The 17,909-nt window shown below is 42.4% G+C and overlaps 1 protein-coding gene across 1 annotated transcript in view; it reads right to left on the bottom strand.

The window, feature by feature from the left end:
* The window catches only part of LOC141055944 (uncharacterized), a 183,907-nt gene that overhangs the window by 50,488 nt on the left and 115,510 nt on the right, over nt 1–17,909 (bottom strand). Inside the window, 3 exon segments of the mRNA XM_073552642.1 lie at nt 1,022–2,482; nt 17,014–17,104; nt 17,303–17,400. Of these exon segments, the coding sequence (XP_073408743.1) occupies nt 1,022–2,482; nt 17,014–17,104; nt 17,303–17,400 (1,650 nt within the window).

The raw sequence follows: 17,909 nt of genomic DNA, 5'->3' as shown, positions 1-17,909 counted from the left end.
CGCCCCGCAGTGTATTATGTTGTATAACGGCGCCAACCTGTCAATGTCTGTACTTTACTGAGCACAACCCTGCTGACAGGATCACTTTAACAAATCCGAGATCCGTAATATAAATCTTGCTTCATTATTTCTATACAAACTGCATACCAGCTCTCTCTCAATTATGCAGGTCCTAAGGCACTATCTTAACATATAAACAATAAAAATAAAAATGCAAACAGATGGATATTAGTATTAAAGGTAAATGTTTATTAATCGTAGGTTACAAGTTTTAAAGAGGTGATCTGATACCTATTTCTACCATGTGGTCTGGTATCAGGTGTGGGTAGATGCTGTTGTACTTGATTAGGACAGTTGAAGAGGGGACCATCCAGTCCCCAGTTGGTGTCGTCTAATTAGTAAGACACCATAATTATTAGATGCTTGTTGTCTGACGTTTGCCTCAGCAACTGTTCCGATCATGTATACCAGACAAGGGCCGGTCAACCTCTTTAAGATGCCGCTGTAGTGTTCACATAACAGCAAAGTATTCTATATAAATGGTGAAATATTTAGGATTGTTATATGCATTACACTCACTGATGTTTATTGGTCATTACATACCGTACATTTTCCTAATCATTATCATTTAGTGTTCTAAATTGCTTCCCTTTTCAGACTTGTGACTTCAATTTTACTGTAACTTTTCTTGTGCATTTCATCAATTAAATAATTTTATAAAACAAGAAATGGCTACATCCCTGTGTAATTTCTATGATAGTTAACATAATGTAATTTCTTTGTTAAACATTTTCCTATTATCATTGTGAAAATGGCTTCTCCTCTCTATGTATCCTCTGATTCATAACAACAGTGGATTTACAGGAACGATTTCCGTATTCTGAACATTAAAATAGCTTCTCCCCTAAGTGAGTTCTCAGATGTACCGTAAGACTTGATTTTGTCGTAAAAGATTTTCCACATTCTGAACATGAAAATGGCTTCTCCCCTGTGTGAGTTCTTTCATGTTTAATAAGATCACCTTTTTGAGTAAAACATTTCCCACATTCGTAACATGAAAATGGCTTTTCCCCAGTGTGAATTCTCAGATGTGCAACAAGACTTGTTTTGTAAGTAAAATATTTCCCACATTCTGCACATGGAAATGGCTTCTCCCCTGTGTGAGTTCTTTTGTGTTTAACAAGATCTCTTTTGCAAGTAAAACATTTCCCACAATCCTGACATGAAAATGGCTTTTCTCCAGTGTGACTTCTCTGATGTGCAGTAAGACTTGCTTTTATGGTAAAGCATTTCCCACATTCTGAACATGGAAATGGCTTCTCCCCTGTGTGAGTTCTTTTATGTTTAATAAGATCTCCTTTGCAAGTAAAACATTTCCCACATTCTGGACATGAGAATGGCTTCTCCCCTGTGTGACTTCTCTGATGTGAAAAAAAATTAGCTTTCTTGTTAAAACATTTCCCACATTCCGAACAGGAAAATGGTTTCTCTCCTGTGTGAATTTTCTGATGTGCAACAAGATTTGTTTTGTATGTAAAACATCTCTCACATTCTGGACATGAAAATAGTTTCTCTCCTGTGTGACTTCTCTGATGTACAATTAGATATTTTTTCTTCATAAAACATTTCCCACATTCTGAACATGAAAATGGTCTTTCTCCTGTATGAGTTTTCTGATGTTTAGCAAGGTTTCCTTTGCAAATAAAACATTTCCCACATTCGGGACATGAAAATGGCTTCTCCCCTGTGTGAGTATTCTGATGTACAGTAAGATTTCCTTTCTTTGTAAAACATTTCCCACATTCTGGACATGAATATGGCTTCTCCCCTGTGTGAGTTCTTTTATGTTTAACAAGATCTCCATTGCAAGTAAAACATTTCCCACATTCATGACATGAAAATGGCTTCTCCCCTGTGTGAATTCTCAGATGTATAGTAAGGTTTGTTTTAGTTGTAAAACATTTTTTACATTCTGAACATGAAAATGGCTTCTCCCCTGTGTGAGTTCTTTTATGTTTAGCAAGATCTCCATTGCAAGTAAAACATTTCCCACATTCATGACATGAAAATGACTTTTCCCCTGTGTGAATTCTCTGATGTATAGTAAGGTTTGTTTTATTTGTAAAACATTTCCCACATTCTTCACATGAAAATGGCTTCTCCCCTGTGTGAATTCTCTTATGTACAGTAAGATATGTTTTCTTGGTAAAACATTTCCCACATTCTGTACATGAAAATGGTTTGTCCCCTGTATGAGCTTTTTCATGTTCAGCATCCCTTTTGTAATTTTTATTTTTTTTAACAGCCTGTAATGAATCAAAAGATAGGACCTCTTGATAAGGAATATATGGTAGATTTTTTATGTGAATGGCTGGCAGGAGATCTGGAATAATTTCATGCTCTTCATATATATATGGTGTAATACCATAATCATCTGCTTCAAAATCAGTAAATATCAGATGTCCCTCTGATGAACAGTCATCTGCCAAGAAAAAAATATATACAGTATTTTTTTAATAACTGCTTCCCTTTTATATAAATTGTATTAAAAATCAGTTACTAGCTGACGTCAATGCAAGGACTAACAGATTATGTTATTAAGCCAAAAGGTTGTGCTATGTCAATTTTTCATTTCTCTTCTAATGCTAGCTGTCATAGCTGAAATGGTAAAATGGCATCAAAATCCATAAAGCCATCTCGTAAGAGGGGACAAGTCACCTTCATATTGAGAATTGAAGCATGACTTTATAACTTGTGGTAATAAGAAGACCCCAAATTAAAAAGTAACTTTTCTTAAATGTTATTAAAAAGGGACTAACAACCCCCAGGGCTGTGGAGTTGGAGTGGTGGAGTTGGAGTGGTGGAGTTGGTGTCCATTTTGGTGGCGTTGGAGTCGGTATAAAATGGATCGACTACGACTCCTAAAATATGTCATAAATTGGGTACAATAGTACAATGCAGGATGTGATGTAAATTTTTTCAGAAGAATTTGGGAAAGTTATAAATATCCTATAAATGTCTGTTCTATTCCTGATCTATGTACATGCTCAGTAGTGAGGCAGTGCTGTGGAGTTGGAGTCAAAAGTCAGGGAAATTGAGGAGTCAGAGTCTGAGATTTGTGTAAGACACACAAAACAATAAAAATATATATAATCCTGGACTACCCCTATTTTGTGTCCTTTCCTAATTTGCTGCCTACCTCGGCGGCTGTCCCTTATTTCCCTGGTGAGCCCTACTATAGATATTTATTATACACACAGAAAAGCAACTGGGTACAAGATCTTAACAATGGATCAAATAAGAACCAAAATAGCAATGTATTGTAAAGATTTGTTCACTAGAAACCAATTCCATCATAGAGAACCATAGGGGAAACCATGCTGCATCAATCTCTCTTGCCTCCTGATGAGCAGTACTGGTGAAACGCATCAAGGCTGAAACATGACAGGTCAGAATAAGTACCAATTACCGTATATACTCGAGTATAAGCCGACCAGAGTATAAGCCAACCCCTCTAAATTTGCCACAAAAAACTGGGAAAACTTATTGACTCGAGTATAAGCCTAGGGTGGAAAATGCTCCATAGATTATACCCCTATATGCTGCCCCCATAAGATGCTCCATAGATTATACCCCTATATGCTGCCCCCATAAGATGCTCCATACATTATGCCCCCTTAAGATGCTCCATACATTATGCCCCCATGTGCTGCCACTGCTGCATTTAAAAATAAAAAAAATGACATACTCACCTCTCCGTCGCTGGGTGTCAGGTGCCGGTGATACTGCTGGCACCTTAGATACTCACCTGTCCTGCGTCCATGGCTGCTTGCTGCTGTCTGGCACGTCATCTGCCAGTAACGTTCTGACTGCAGGGGGCGCGGCGCGCACTAACCACGTTACCGCGCCCTCTGCTGTCTGAAAGTCACTGACAGATGACGTGCCAGACAGCAGCAAGCAGCGATGGACCCGGAGAGGTGAGTATCGCTATACTTACCGGTCCTGGCATGGTCTCTGCAGCCCCCAGCTTCTCTGCGATCTCCCTTCCTGCCTTCAGCGGTCATGTGGTACCGCTCATTACACCTCATGAATATGCGCATATTCATGAGGTGTAATGAGCGGTACCATGTGACCGCTGAAGGAAGGAAGGGAGAGCGCGGAGAAGCTGGGGGCTGCAGAGACCGTGCCAGGACCGGTAAGTATGACCTGACACCCCCCCTCCCCCTCTGACCCCCTGTGTATATGACTCGAATATAAGCCGAGAGGGGGACTTTCAGCCCCAAAAAATGGGCTGATAAATCTCTGCTTATATTCGAGTATATACGGTACTCTTTAACTACTGTCTATCTGCTGATCCGATAGTAAGACAACCATACCCTTTAATGCTACTGCAAGCAAAAAGGATCCACGAGTTTTCAAGTATAAAATAAATACATATTTATTGAAACAAGATTAAAATACAATTATGTAACAGAGCAAATCACGCCTCCTGAAGAAGAAGCGGTGAAACGAGCATTAAGGTGGCAGGCCAGGGGGATCTGTACACAAACGCTAATGTACCGTATATACTCGTGTATAAGACGAGATTTTCAGCCCATTTTTTGGGGCTGAAAGTCCCCCTCTCATCTTATACACGAGTCATATACCTGGGGGTTGGCGAGGGAGGGGGAGCGGGGGTATCAGATCATACTGACCCTCCGGCGCGGTCTCTGCAGCCCCCCGCTTCTCCAGGTCTCCCTTCCTGCCTTCAGCGGTCACGTGGTACCGCTCATTAAACTCATGAATATGCACATATGTGGATATGTGACCGCTGAAGACAGGAAGGGAGACCATGGAGAAGCCGGGCTGCAGAGACCGCGCCAGAGGAGGTAAGTATAGCGATATTCACCTGTCCCTGTTCCCACGCTGCTCACCGCTGTCTGCTGCATCCTGTGTCAGTGATGTTTAGCCAGCAGGGGGCGCGGTGGCGTTGATAGAGAGCGCCGCGCCCTCTGCTGGCAGAACAGTCACTGACAGATGACGTGGCAGACAGCGGTGACCGGTGAGCAGCGATGGAGCCCGGACAGGGTGAATATCTCAGGTGCCGGGTCCTGAGCAGGTGAGGTGAGTATGGCATTTTTTTTTGCAGCAGCAGCATATGGGGGCATAATATATGGAGCATCTTATCGAGGCAGCATATAGGGGCACCTTCTATGAAGCAGCATATGGGGTCATATTCTATGGAGCAGCATATGGGGGCATATTCTATGGAGCAGCATATAGGGGCATAATCTATGGAGCAGCATATGGGGGCATAGTCTATGGAGCAGCATATGGGGGCATAGTTTATGGAGCAGCATATGGGGGCATATTCTATGGGGCAGCATATGGGAGCATAATCTATGGAGCAGCATATGGGGGCATATTCTATGGGGCAGCATATGGGAGCATATACTATGGAGCAGCATATGGGGGCATATTCTATGGAGCAGCATATGCGGCATCTATGGAGCATCTTATGGGGGCATAATCTATGGAGCATTTTATGGGGCCATAACCTTTATGGAGCATTATACGGGGCATATTATTCTATGGAACATCTTATGGGGGCATTATAAACCTTTGTGCAGTGTTATATAGGGTGTATTTTGTATGGGGCATCTTATGGGGCCCATCATGAACTGTATGAAGCATTATATGGAGCTCCTGATTCAATATGGATATTCAAAAACATTTAACCTACTGATGTCTCAATTAATTTTACTTTTATTGGTATCTATTTTTATTTTTGAAATTTACCAGTAGCTGCTGCATTTTCCACCCTAGGCTAGTACTCGAGTCAGTAAGTTTTCCCAGTTTTTTGTAGCAAAATTAGTGGGGTCGGCTTATACACGGGTCGGCTTATACACGGGCATATAAGGTAAGTCTTGATCATTATCTATTTTGGGCATTCTTAAAATGGATTATGCACTAGCAAGCACTTTATTAGTCTTATGATAGGACTAGCCAGATTGAATGAATTGAAAACCCAGTCTTGGGCTCTTATTAATTAACACTGACTGGTGTGGTCTATTAATAAATATTATAAGTTTAGCACAAGTCACTTTTTCTTTTGCCTGTCAATAGGTTATTATGGCTTCATGTTGAATAATGATCCATTTTGGTCCCCTTAATATGTGTTTTTGCCTGCATAGTGATTTCCTCTGTTACAAAATGGTATTTTAATCTTGTTTCAATAAATATGTATTTATTTTATTCTTGAAAACTCGTGGATCCTTATTGCTTGCAGTAACATTAAAGGGTATGGTTGACTTCACAGTTATATGGAGTTCTGAGATTTGATTTGTTGTTCCATGATTTATGAGAATTTTGTAAGTCAAATGATCCGATATTAAGCAGGATTTCAATAAAAAATAGGGAACAGAAAATATAAAGCTGTGCTTGAAAAATTATACTTGTACACACAATATATTTGCTATACTGTCACATGATTATGCTATAATGTGCTAGGCATGCTCCTGCACTTCACTGTGACGCTAGTCACTCCTCACGGTCAAGCAGTGAGGCTGGGTAGTCAAGAGGTCTGGGGTCAGATACCAAGAGGGCTTGTCATAAACAAAGAGACAAGGCAAAGGTGTCGATGGTAAGGTCCAAGGTCAGGCAGCAAAAATCAAATACAAGAGAACAGTGTACACACACACACACCATTTGAGAAAAGCTACAATTGACACTAATTGGAGGCAGAAAGACAACTAAATAGCCAGGAAATCACTAGAAAATCAGACACATGGAGGAAGCCCCGGCACATCCCTGCCCAGACTGGAAGGCTGAACTGTCACTCAACATACTGACAGCTCAACTCACCCCTGACCTAGATTGGACAGCTGAATTGGCACTCACTGCTTCTAGACTAGTGATGTGTCGGTCGCGAACGATCCGACACAAAGAGCCGGCTCCCCGCGGTGAATGATGGGAGCCGGCACCCCAGTGAGAGCCACTAAAATCCTTGAATGGCTCTCACTGGGCCTAAAATCCCGATGTTCGGCAGATGTAACTCCGCCCACCGGAGCAAAACTCCGTCCTAAGCAATCAAATTGGTTCCTAGTGAGTGGGCGGGGTTTATGCGGTAAGTGGGCAGAGTTTAGGACGCCATAACACATATACAATAGGGATCCATTTAGGATCCAAAAGGAGTCGAAAAAGAGCCGGCTCTTTTTGGTGAGCGGAGCCGTGAGAGCTGGATCACCAAAAAGAGCCAGACTGCCCATCACTATTCTAGACACACCTATAGACAGAACCTTAATAGCTACAAATTCTCTGAGGAAAGATTTTGCATTTGATTTCAATTTCTTCTCGGTGACTTTGTGGAAATCTACCTAGATGAACGGATATTTCCTCGATTTATCCAAGATTTTGTTCCAATGTTTGTTTATTTTCATTTCAACACTTCTAGATAGCAGAGCAAACACCAATTTAATTGATCTGAATGTTACTAGGATGTTGAAATTGCCTCTGACTATCACTTCGCCACAGAGATAGAGACATAATAGACAAAATACACTGTGTACAGACAGCGCGGGTGACAACACTGAGAATTAGTGAGTGAGAAGAGAATAGATTTTAAATTGAGCCAGGCATGTCTCCCATGCCCTCCAACCCACCAGCATTAGGGGTGGGGAAGGGGGATTAACACCTAAACACGTGTTTAAAGGGAATCTGTCTATTTTTTGCTCTATAAGATGCGGCCAGCGCCATCAGGGGCTTATCTACAGCATTCTGTAGATAATCCCCCCGATGTAACCTGAAAGAGAAGAAAAACGAGTTATATTATACTCACCCAGGGGCGATCCGCGTCTGGTCCAGGTCCGATGGGTGTCGCGGTCTGGTCCGGTGCCTCCCATCTTTTAGCGATGACATCCTCTTCTTTGCTTCCCATCGCAGCTCCGGCCCAGGCGCACTGCTATGCACGGTTGAGGGCAGAGCAGACTACTTCAGTGCGCAGGCGCCGGACCTCTCTGACCTTTCCCGGCACCTGCGCACTGCAGTACTCTGCTCTACCCCCAATAGAACAAAGCAGTGCACCTGTGCCGAAGCCGCGACGGGAAGCAAAGAAGAGGATGTCATCGCTAAAAGATGGGAGGCGCCGGACTGGACCGCGACACCCATCGGACCAAGACCGGACCGCCCCAGGGTTTGTATAATATAACTTGCTTTTTTTCTCTTTCAGGTTACGTTACAGAATTCAGTAGATAAGCCCCTGATGGCGGTGGCCGCATCTTATAGGGCAAAAAATAGGTGACATATTCCCTTTAACTCCTTAATATCCATGGATAGGCACAGTTGGTCATGGCAGGATGTCAGTTCCCGCACTAACAGCCAGGAGCGGCGTCCATGCCCGCTCCTGGCTGTTAACCCCCTGATTGCTGCGATCGAGCGGGGAGAGGATGAGGGTCGGGGGTAATCGCAGGGCCTGATCTCTGCCATGATGACCTGGAGTTGTCATGACAACTCCTGGGTCATCCAGCTACGGAAAGCCTCTGAGACTATGCTCACAATGTGGTCTCAGAAGCTTTCTCCATAGGCATAATACATTGGAATGCTGGAGCATTGCAATGTATTATACCATCAACCAAAGTAAAAAAAATGTGAAAGTCCCATAAAGGGACTAGTTAAAAAAAAAAATAAAAAATAAAAAAAAAAATAATAAAAGTAATATAAAAAATCCCTTAATAAATTCACATTTTTATTTAAAAAACAAAACAAAAAAGTAGACGCTTGGTATTGCTGCGTCCGTAAAAATCCCATCTATAAAAGGATCACCCTAGTTAGCCCCTTCAGTGAACGCCATAAAAAAAAAAAACACAAAAAAGTAACAAATCATACCTTTTCCAAGCGTTATCATCATACCGCTTGGAAAAAGTAGAATAAAATGCGATCAAAAAACGAATGGTAATAAAAATAGTATCACTGAATGCGCCATCTTGTCCCACAAGAAAAAGAGCCACCATACAGCTCCATCAGTGGAAAAATAAAAAAGTTATAGCTCTCAGAATAATGTGATGCAAAAATAATTATTTTTCTATAAAACTTTTTATTGTGTAAAAACGCCAAAACATAAAAAAAACTATATAAATAGGTATCGCTGTAATCATAGTGACCCTAAGATTAAAGCTGCCTTATCAATTTTACCACACGCGGAACGAAGAAAAAAAAAAAATTCCTGAATTGCTGTTTTTTGTTGATTCTGCCTCCACAAAAATTAGAATAGAAAGCGATCAAAAAAGTCATGTGTCTGAAAAAGGTACCAATAAAAACGTCAGCTCGTCGAGCAAAAAACAAGCCCTCACATGACTCTGTCGGCCGAAATATGGAAAAATTGTAGCTCTCAAAATTCGGTGATGCAAAAACGTCTTACAAAAAATTTACAAAAAAAGGCGTGTTTAGTGTGTGACAGAAGCTAAACATGAAAAAAGGATATAAATCTGATATCTCTATAATCCCACTGACCCGAAGATTAAAGTCGCTTAATCACTAATACCGCATGAGGAACAGCGTAAAAAATAAAACCAATTCTTCACCTTCTGTGGATTTGTTAATTCTGCCTCCCAAAGATCACAGTAAGGCGATCACAATGGTTTACTCCCATGTGGGGGTATCAGCATACTCAGGACAAATTATACAACTTTCAAGGTCTAATTTCTCCTGTTACCCTTGGGAAAATAAAAATTTGGGGGTAAAAAGATAATTTTTGTGGAAAAAAAATATGATTTGTTTTATTTTCACGGCTCCACGTTTTAAACTTCTGTTTAGCACTTGGGGGTTCAAAGTGCTCACCACACATCTAGATGAGCTCTTTGGAGGGTCTAGTTTCAAAAATGGGGTCACTTATGGGGGGTTTCTACTGTTTAGGCACATCAGGGGCTCTGCAAACGCAACATGACAGCCGCAGACCATTCCATCAATGTCTGCACTCCAAAACGGTGCTCCTTGCCTTCCAAGCTCTACCACGTGCCCAAACAGTGGTTTCACCCCACATTTGGGTGTCAACATACTCAAGACAAATTGCACAACAGCATTTGGGGTCCTATTTCTCCTGTTACCCTTGAGAAAATAAAAATTGGGGGGCAAAAAGATCATTTGATCTTTTAATTTTACGGCTCTACGTTATGAACTTCTGTGAAGCCCTTGGGGGTTTAAAGTGCTCACCACACACTTAGATAAGTTCCTTGGGGGGTCTAGTTTCCAAAATGGGGTCACTTATGGGGGATTTCCACTGTTTAGGCACATCAGGTGCTCTCCAAATGCGACATGGCGTCTGATCTCAATTCCAGCAAATTTTGCATTGAAAAAAGTCAAACGGCGCTGCTTCCCTTCCGAGTTCTGCCATGCACCCAAACAGTGGTTTTGCCCCTCATATGGGGTATCAGCGTACTCAGGACAAATTGCACAATAACTTTTGGGGTCCTGTTACCCTTGGGAAAATAAAAATTGGGAATGAAAAGATCATTTTTTTTGGAAAAAATATTTTTAAATTTTACAGCTCTATGTTATAAACTTCTGTGAAGCAGTTGGGGGTTCAGAGTTCTCACCACACATCTAGATAAGTTCCTTGGGGGGTCTAGTTTCCAAAATCGAGTCACTTATGGGGGGTTTCCACTGTTTAAGTACATCAGGGGCTCTCCAAACGCGACATGGCGTCCGTTCTCGATTCCAGCCAATTTGACATTCAAAACCTCAAATGATGCTCCTTCCCTTCTGAGCACTGCCCTGCGCCTAAAGATTGATCTTCCTTCACACATTGGGTATCGCTGTACTCAGGAGAAATTGAACAACAAATATTGTGGTTAACTTTCTCCTGATACCCTTGACAAAATAAAAAAAACTGTGTCCGAAGTAAAATTTTTGGGGAAAAAAGTTAAAGGTTAATTTTTTCCTAAAGGGTTAATAAACTTCTTGAATGTGGTTTTGCACACCTTGAAGGGTGCAGTTGTTAGAATGGTGTCACTTTTGGGTATTTTCTGTTATATTGACACCCAAACTCACTTCAAATATGAAGTGGTCCCTAAAAAAAAATGGTTTCCTAAATATTGTTGGAAAAATGAGAAATCACTGGTCAACTTTTAACCCTTATAACGTCCTGACAAAAGAAAAATATGTTTCCAAAATTGTGCTGATGTAAAGTTGACAAGTGGGAAATGTTATTTATTATCTATTTTGTGTGACATCACTCTCTGATTTAAGGGTACAAATTTAAAAGTTTGGAAATTGCAAAATTTTCAACAAATTTCCATTATTTTCATAAATAAACGCAAGTCATAGCGAAGAAATTATACCACTAACATGAAGTACAATATGTCACAAAAAAGAAATCTGAGAATCAGCGGGATCCGTTGAAGTGTTCCAGAGTTATAAGCACATAAAGCGACAGTGGTCCGATTTCAAAATTAAAGCCAGGTCATTAACCTACAACGTGGCTTGGTCCTTAAAGGGTTAAAAAAATCTTTTGTAAACAGTTTTTCATATGTAAATTAGCCTTTTGACTAGTAGAGGCACGTTTGTTTCCTCAGACTAGTCGTCTTTGTCAAAAAGTTGGACCAGTAGAAGGATTTGGCCCAGTGTGTCATTAGTCTGTTGCCTTGTCCGGCCTCCCGTCTAATGTCAGAGAGGGTATTAAGAGCAGCAGATGGCACTGTCACACCAAAGAAGACAAGACGGTCCTTCACAAGTGTGGAAAACCTTTCATTTGATAAAATGAATCCAGCATACTGCAGATCTATGTTCACACACCTCCAGCTTGTTAGGATCACCTGGGGAGCTGGATTCACATAGCCACAGCTCAAGGTTGGCACTCGGACCCAGGGTATTGGCATTCGGCTGGAGGGCACATGATAAACCATAGGGCCAGAACAGAGAGAATAGCCGAGTCCAAAGCAGGACACAGGAAGAAAGAAGAACCTCCAGCATTTTGCAAGGATAAATGCACAATATGAACTCTAAGGATGTGTTCACACATTTGCGTTTTTTTCACGTATTTTAAGCGTTTTTTCCCCTGCAAAAACCCTGAAAAAACGCATACATTAAGCATCCCATTATTAGAATGGATTTTGCAATTTTTGTGCACATGATGCGTTTTTTTGAGAGAATGAAGCAAAAAGCAAAACATTGATCATTTCACACAAAACTCCAAAAATGGGCCAGACAAAAGTATTGGTACCCTCAGCCTAATACTTGGTTGCACAACCTTTAGCCAAAATAACTGCGACCAACCGCTTCCGGTAACCATCAATGAGTTTCTTACAATGCTCTGCTGGAATTTTAGACCATTCTTCTTTGGCAAACTGCTCCAGGTCCCTGATATTTGAAGGGTGCCTTCTCCAAATTGCCATTTTTAGATCTCTCCACAGGTGTTCTATGGGATTCAGGTCTGGACTCATTGCTGGCCACCTTAGAAGTCTCCAGTGCTTTCTCTCAAACCATTTTCTAGTTCTTTTTGAAGTGTGTTTTGGGTCATTGTCCTGCTGGAAGACCCATGACCTCTGAGGGAGACTCCGCTTTCTCACACTGGGTCCTACATTACGCTGCAAAATTTGTTGGTAATCTTCAGACTTCATAATGCCATGCACACGGTCAAGCAGTCCAGTGCCAGAGGCAGCAAAGCAACCCCAAAACATCAGGGAACCTCCGCCATGTTTGACTGTAGGGACCGTTGTTGTGAACTCATTTTCTGGTCTACCAGTTTTAAGTTCTCCTTCCGGGCTCGCTCTGGTGGTAACAGGAGGTAGTGAGGTTGATTTAATTAGTAGAGATCTGCCACCTGATGATGAGGCTAACGACTGGATCTCTGGAATCTCAGACTGGATTTAAGACAGTCGACGCCCTATTCTGGTGCTGGTGATTCATTCTGGCTTTTCAGGTCTTGGTTTTCAGCTCTGTTCCAGTCATCTCAAGCTAAGTGTTTCTGCTAATGTTCACACTTGATTTTGTTGGTCTATTCAGTTTTTTGTGTGGTCAGCCAGCCCCGGCTGGGGCTGTGCTGAATTTCCACTCTTATTTATCTGTATTTGCCAATTTGCTTTTTGTCCCTTATTAGATTGGCCTCTTTTTTGCTCTGTCTCAGAATATTTCAGAGTGCTGATATAGTGGGAGAAGTCTAGTGACTTCAGGGTTAATTTTGCTATCAGAAGTGTTGGACATTATTTTTGTAGGGTTTTTTGGGCAGATTGCAGACAGTGTCTTTCCTTTCCTATCCTTTTTAGTTAGTTTGGGCCCCATCGTTTGCTCAGCCTATTTTCCTGCCTGTGTTTGTGCTTTCATCTTGTTTCACCGTCAATACATGTGTGGGGACTGTCTATTCCTTTGGGGTCTGCTCTGGGGCAGTTAGTTTTCCCCTTTTCTTGCTTTAGGCTTATTTAGTCCTCCGGCTGTGACGAGGCATCTAGATTCATCGTAGGAACGCTCCACGGCTGCTGCTAGTTGTGTGGTTAGGATCAGGGGTCTGCAATCTGCATAGTTACCAACCTCTCTGGTTTTCTGTGACTTAGCTTGTTTAGGTTTCCTCCTCAGTGACCCATTTATAACAGACAGTGTTCTTTTCTTTGAATGCCTCTTTTTTTCTCCTGTAAACTCTATGTTGATGCCTTTGCCCAAAAAGCTCTACTTTTGTCTCATCTGACCAGAGAACATTCTTCCAAAACGTTTTAGGCTTTTTCAGGAAAGTTTTGGCAAACTCCAGCCTGGCTTTTTTATGTCTGGGGGTAAGAAGTGGGGTCTTCCTGGGTCTCCTACCATACAGTCCCTTTTCATTCAGACGCCGACGGATAGTACAGGTTGACACTGTTGTACCCTTGGACTGCAGCGCAGCTTGAACTTCTTTGGATGTTAGGCCTCTTTCACACTTCAGTTTTTTGCATCAGTCAAAATCCGCCAAAAGGACGTATGGCGGATCCGTTTTGGTACTGATGACAACGGATGCCACCTGTCCGTTTTTTTTGACGGATCCGACAAATGAAGAATTTTAAAGGAATCGCAGCCTGGAAAAGGAGAGAGAGAGAGAGAGAGAATTTTTTTTTTTTTCTGTCCGGCACCCAGAAAGAATTTCGGGTTAAATGAGTGTCTGGAGGATCCGCCAGAGAAAAAAACGTTGCAAACTCCGTTTTGAAATCTTTGAGGATGGTGACGGACAGCAACTTTTGGTGGATCCTCAAAAAAAACGGATGCAACGGACAGCAATCCGTCACAATCCGCCATTAATGAAAGTCAATGGAGAAAAAAAACGGATCCTCAAAAGAAAATTGAGGATTCGTTTTTTTCAAAACCTGGCGGATTGTGACTGATTGTAAAAAACTGAAGTGTGAAAGAGGCCTTAGTCGAGGTTCTTTATCCAACATCCGCACAATCTTGCGTTGAAATCTCTTGTAGATTTTTCTTTTCCGTCCACATCTAGGGAGGTTAGCCACAGTGCCATGGGCTTTAAACTTCTTGATGACACTGCGCACGGTAGACACAGGAACATTCAGGTCTTTGGAGATGGACTTGTAGCCTTGAGATTGCTCATGCTTCCTCACAATTTGGTTTCTCAAGTCCTCAGACAGTTCTTTGGTCTTCTTTCTTTTCTCCATGCTCAATGTGGTACACACAAGGACACAGGACAGAGGTTGAGTCAACTTTAATCCATGTCAACTGGCTGCAAGTGTGATTTAGTTATTGCCAACACCTGTTAGGTGCCACAGGTAAGTTACAGGTGCTGTTAATTACACAAATTAGAGAAGCATCACATGATTTTTCGAACAGTGCCAATACTTTTGTCCACCCTCTTTTTTATGTTTGGTGTGGAATTATATCCAATTTGGCTTTAGGACAATTCTTTTTGTGCTTTTTCATTTAAGACAAATTAAATGAAGATAATAATACCAAAGAATTTGTGTTTGCAATCATTTTCAGGAAGAAACTGAGTATTATCTGACAGAATTGCAGGGGTGTCAATACTTTTGGCCACAACTGTATATCCCACAGCTCTCATTTCAGGGCATTGTCCCACAGGATTGGGGAAGGGTGGGGGGAGGTAATCCCTCAATGTTTGATTTTTCAATTAGACCTCTAACGGTCCTGTTACACACAGCGATCCCGACAACGTTACGACCTGGTAAGAATCGCTGGTGCGTCGCTACATGGTCGCTAGTAAGCAGTCAAACAGGCAGATCTACTCAACGACACAGCAACGATACGGCGATCCGTCTAACGACCTTGGCGGTCGTTGGGACCTTGTCACACATTAGCTATTCTGACGACTCACGCCTGCGTCCCTGAGTTCTGCGTAGCCAACGAGGTCGCTCGTCGGCGTCAAACACAGTGATGCATGCTGGCCAGTGGGACGCTAACGATCAAAAAATGGCCTAGGACATTCGAGCACAATCAGTGATATCCAGCAGAGGGGCCGGTCACCGCTATGTGTCACACATAGCGAGATCGCTGGCGAGGTCGCTGTTGCGTCACAAAATCTGCGACGTTTCAGCAATCTAGCTAACGATCTCGTTATGTGAGACGGGGCCTTAAGTTGCAGACTAGCACACCACAGAGGGCTGATGCAATACGTAATCAGCAAGGATTCCACAAACTAACATACAAGGTCCAAAGGACGGTCTAACAAAAAACAAAATACTGATCAAAAAACAGTACATCTGGCATAATAATAATGAAGAATTCACCCCCCACTGTGTCGTCACATTGACACTATCAAGATAACAGTAGAGAAGACCCTGGTGGACCAATCTAGACTTTCAAAAGATCGATTTCCCTACAGATCGTTCATCCATCAAGTCGCCATGGCTTGAGATCGATCCGAAGGCCATTAATAATAAATAAAAAGGAGACATTGATTCTTCACGGCTCCTAATATCCTTCTCATGAAAGAGATGCCCGTACTTCATAGCAAAAAAAAAAATGATCATAATAGTAAACAACCACCCACCAAATATGTCATTTTTATGGCTAAAATTAGGAATTGCTTTTTCATTTTTAATACTGTTCTGCTCATTACAGGGAAGGAAATTACCGTACACTGGTAAAAAAAAAAAAATGTAAAAACACATATTGCTGACAGTGAAGTGAAGATCATTGTGGGAGCAGCATTTGTCTCATAAAACACTCTGCACCTGCTGCACCGATACCTGTAGTAGGTTCGGAGTGCTGTATGTGATAAATGCTGCTCACATGATGATCGTCAATGCTCAAGGCTCTCCACACTGCAGCTCTCCTCCACTCCCTTTGTTGTAATGGCAGGAAGCAACGCAGGTGAAGAGTTCTCAGCTAAATCCAACTAAAAATACCTGTTCTAACATTCTCTGAGCTTTTGTTTTTTTCACCCTCTATGACTCTGCCTTTGCATGATTAACTGGTGTTATAGAGGCAGGGCCGCCATCAGGGCATTACTGCCCTGACTGACGTAAGGGGCCCGATCAGCAGAGGGGGCCCCATCTCTTCTGCTGATCGGGCCCTTTCGGCAGGATTCTGCCGGTGCAGTAACTGATCCTGCGTCTGAGATACAGGTTCAGTTACTCTATTGCCTTGCGGGCCCACACGGCAATAGATAAAGCCGCCAGCCAATCGGAGGCTGGCAGCTGAAGTCAGCGTGCACTTTGCCGGCGTAAGACTTCGTTGTCATTCGCCGGCAAGTACGTGCTTGAAACGCCAGGAGAGATCATCGCCACAAGAGTGCGGCCAGGTAAGGAGAAAGGGTTTTTTTTTTTTAATTGAAAGCGGCAAGATGCAATATGTTTCACCGGCAGGATGGAGACACAAGGACCATGTGTACCCTAAATTTTAATAGCCCATATCTCAATTCAATGGAAAAAAAACTGTAGTAACCAGCCCCTCTGCCTCTTTTTAGTGCGATATACAATTTAAACTAAAAAATATTATGAAAGGACTGTATGTATAGATTGTGAGTTAGATGCACAACACAAAATACGGATACAATAGAAAGTCTATGAAACTGAACCAAACGGTGAATAAGTAAATATAGAGGACACTACTCACCTGGGTGGTTACCCGTAGGAATCTCCTCTTTATACTGCTCACCACCCAACACATATATCTCTGTAGAATTAATATGGGTCAGAGCTTCACCCTGAAATAAATATTGTAAAAGTCACAGACAGATGGAGAAGTCACATCTATGATCAGCTCTAATCCTGCCATCTCCACCGTTCTCATTACACAAGTATAAAACATAGAATACTGGGGGATAAAACAAGACTGAGCACAAGACCTTCACAGCCGTCTACACATCATAGGGGAGATCTCATGACACCTTCTCTCCATCTACCTGATGATCCTGAGGAACATTGGGATCTTCTATTTTACAATCCTGTGGAAGAAGAGGATGGGGACATCTCTCTGGTGTTGTCCTCTTACTGGATAGAACTGGAGGAAACACAAACAGAGACTGAATTCATTCTTTATATACAGACTAGAGGTGTGCCCAACGCTATCGCATCGGGAGAGAAGTGTGTGTGTGTGTACATGTGTGTGTGTGTGTATTTTTGAGTACATGTGTGTGTGAGTACATGTGTGTGTGTGTGTGTCCCGCAGCTGCCTGCCCACCCACCTCCGTGCAGTCACAGCCGGCAGGAAATAGGGTGGTTTGCGGCCTGTGCTGGAGATGTGAGTACGTGAGTGTATATGCGAGTACATGTGTGTTGTGTATATGTGCGTACGTGTGTGTGTGTGAGTATGTGTGTGTGTACGTATGTGTGTATGTATGTGTGTGTGTATGTACATATATATGTACATGGTGGGCAGGCAGCGGTGGGTCCAGCGGGGGTGGTGTCCGGTGACGTGGCCAGCAGCGGCGGGTCCAGCGGCGGTCTTGGCGGCGGGCAGCCGGCAGGAAAGACCGCGGCTTGCAGCCTGTGCTGAAGATGGGGTGCTGC

The sequence above is a fragment of the Dendrobates tinctorius genome, unplaced genomic scaffold (genome assembly GCF_039654945.1).
Source record: "Dendrobates tinctorius isolate UK_male_01 unplaced genomic scaffold, ASM3965494v1 ptg000192l, whole genome shotgun sequence".
In the NCBI taxonomy this organism is placed as follows: Eukaryota; Metazoa; Chordata; class Amphibia; order Anura; family Dendrobatidae; genus Dendrobates; species Dendrobates tinctorius.
Note: the sequence above shows the minus strand (reverse complement) of the source record. Positions and strands in the feature narration are given on the sequence as shown.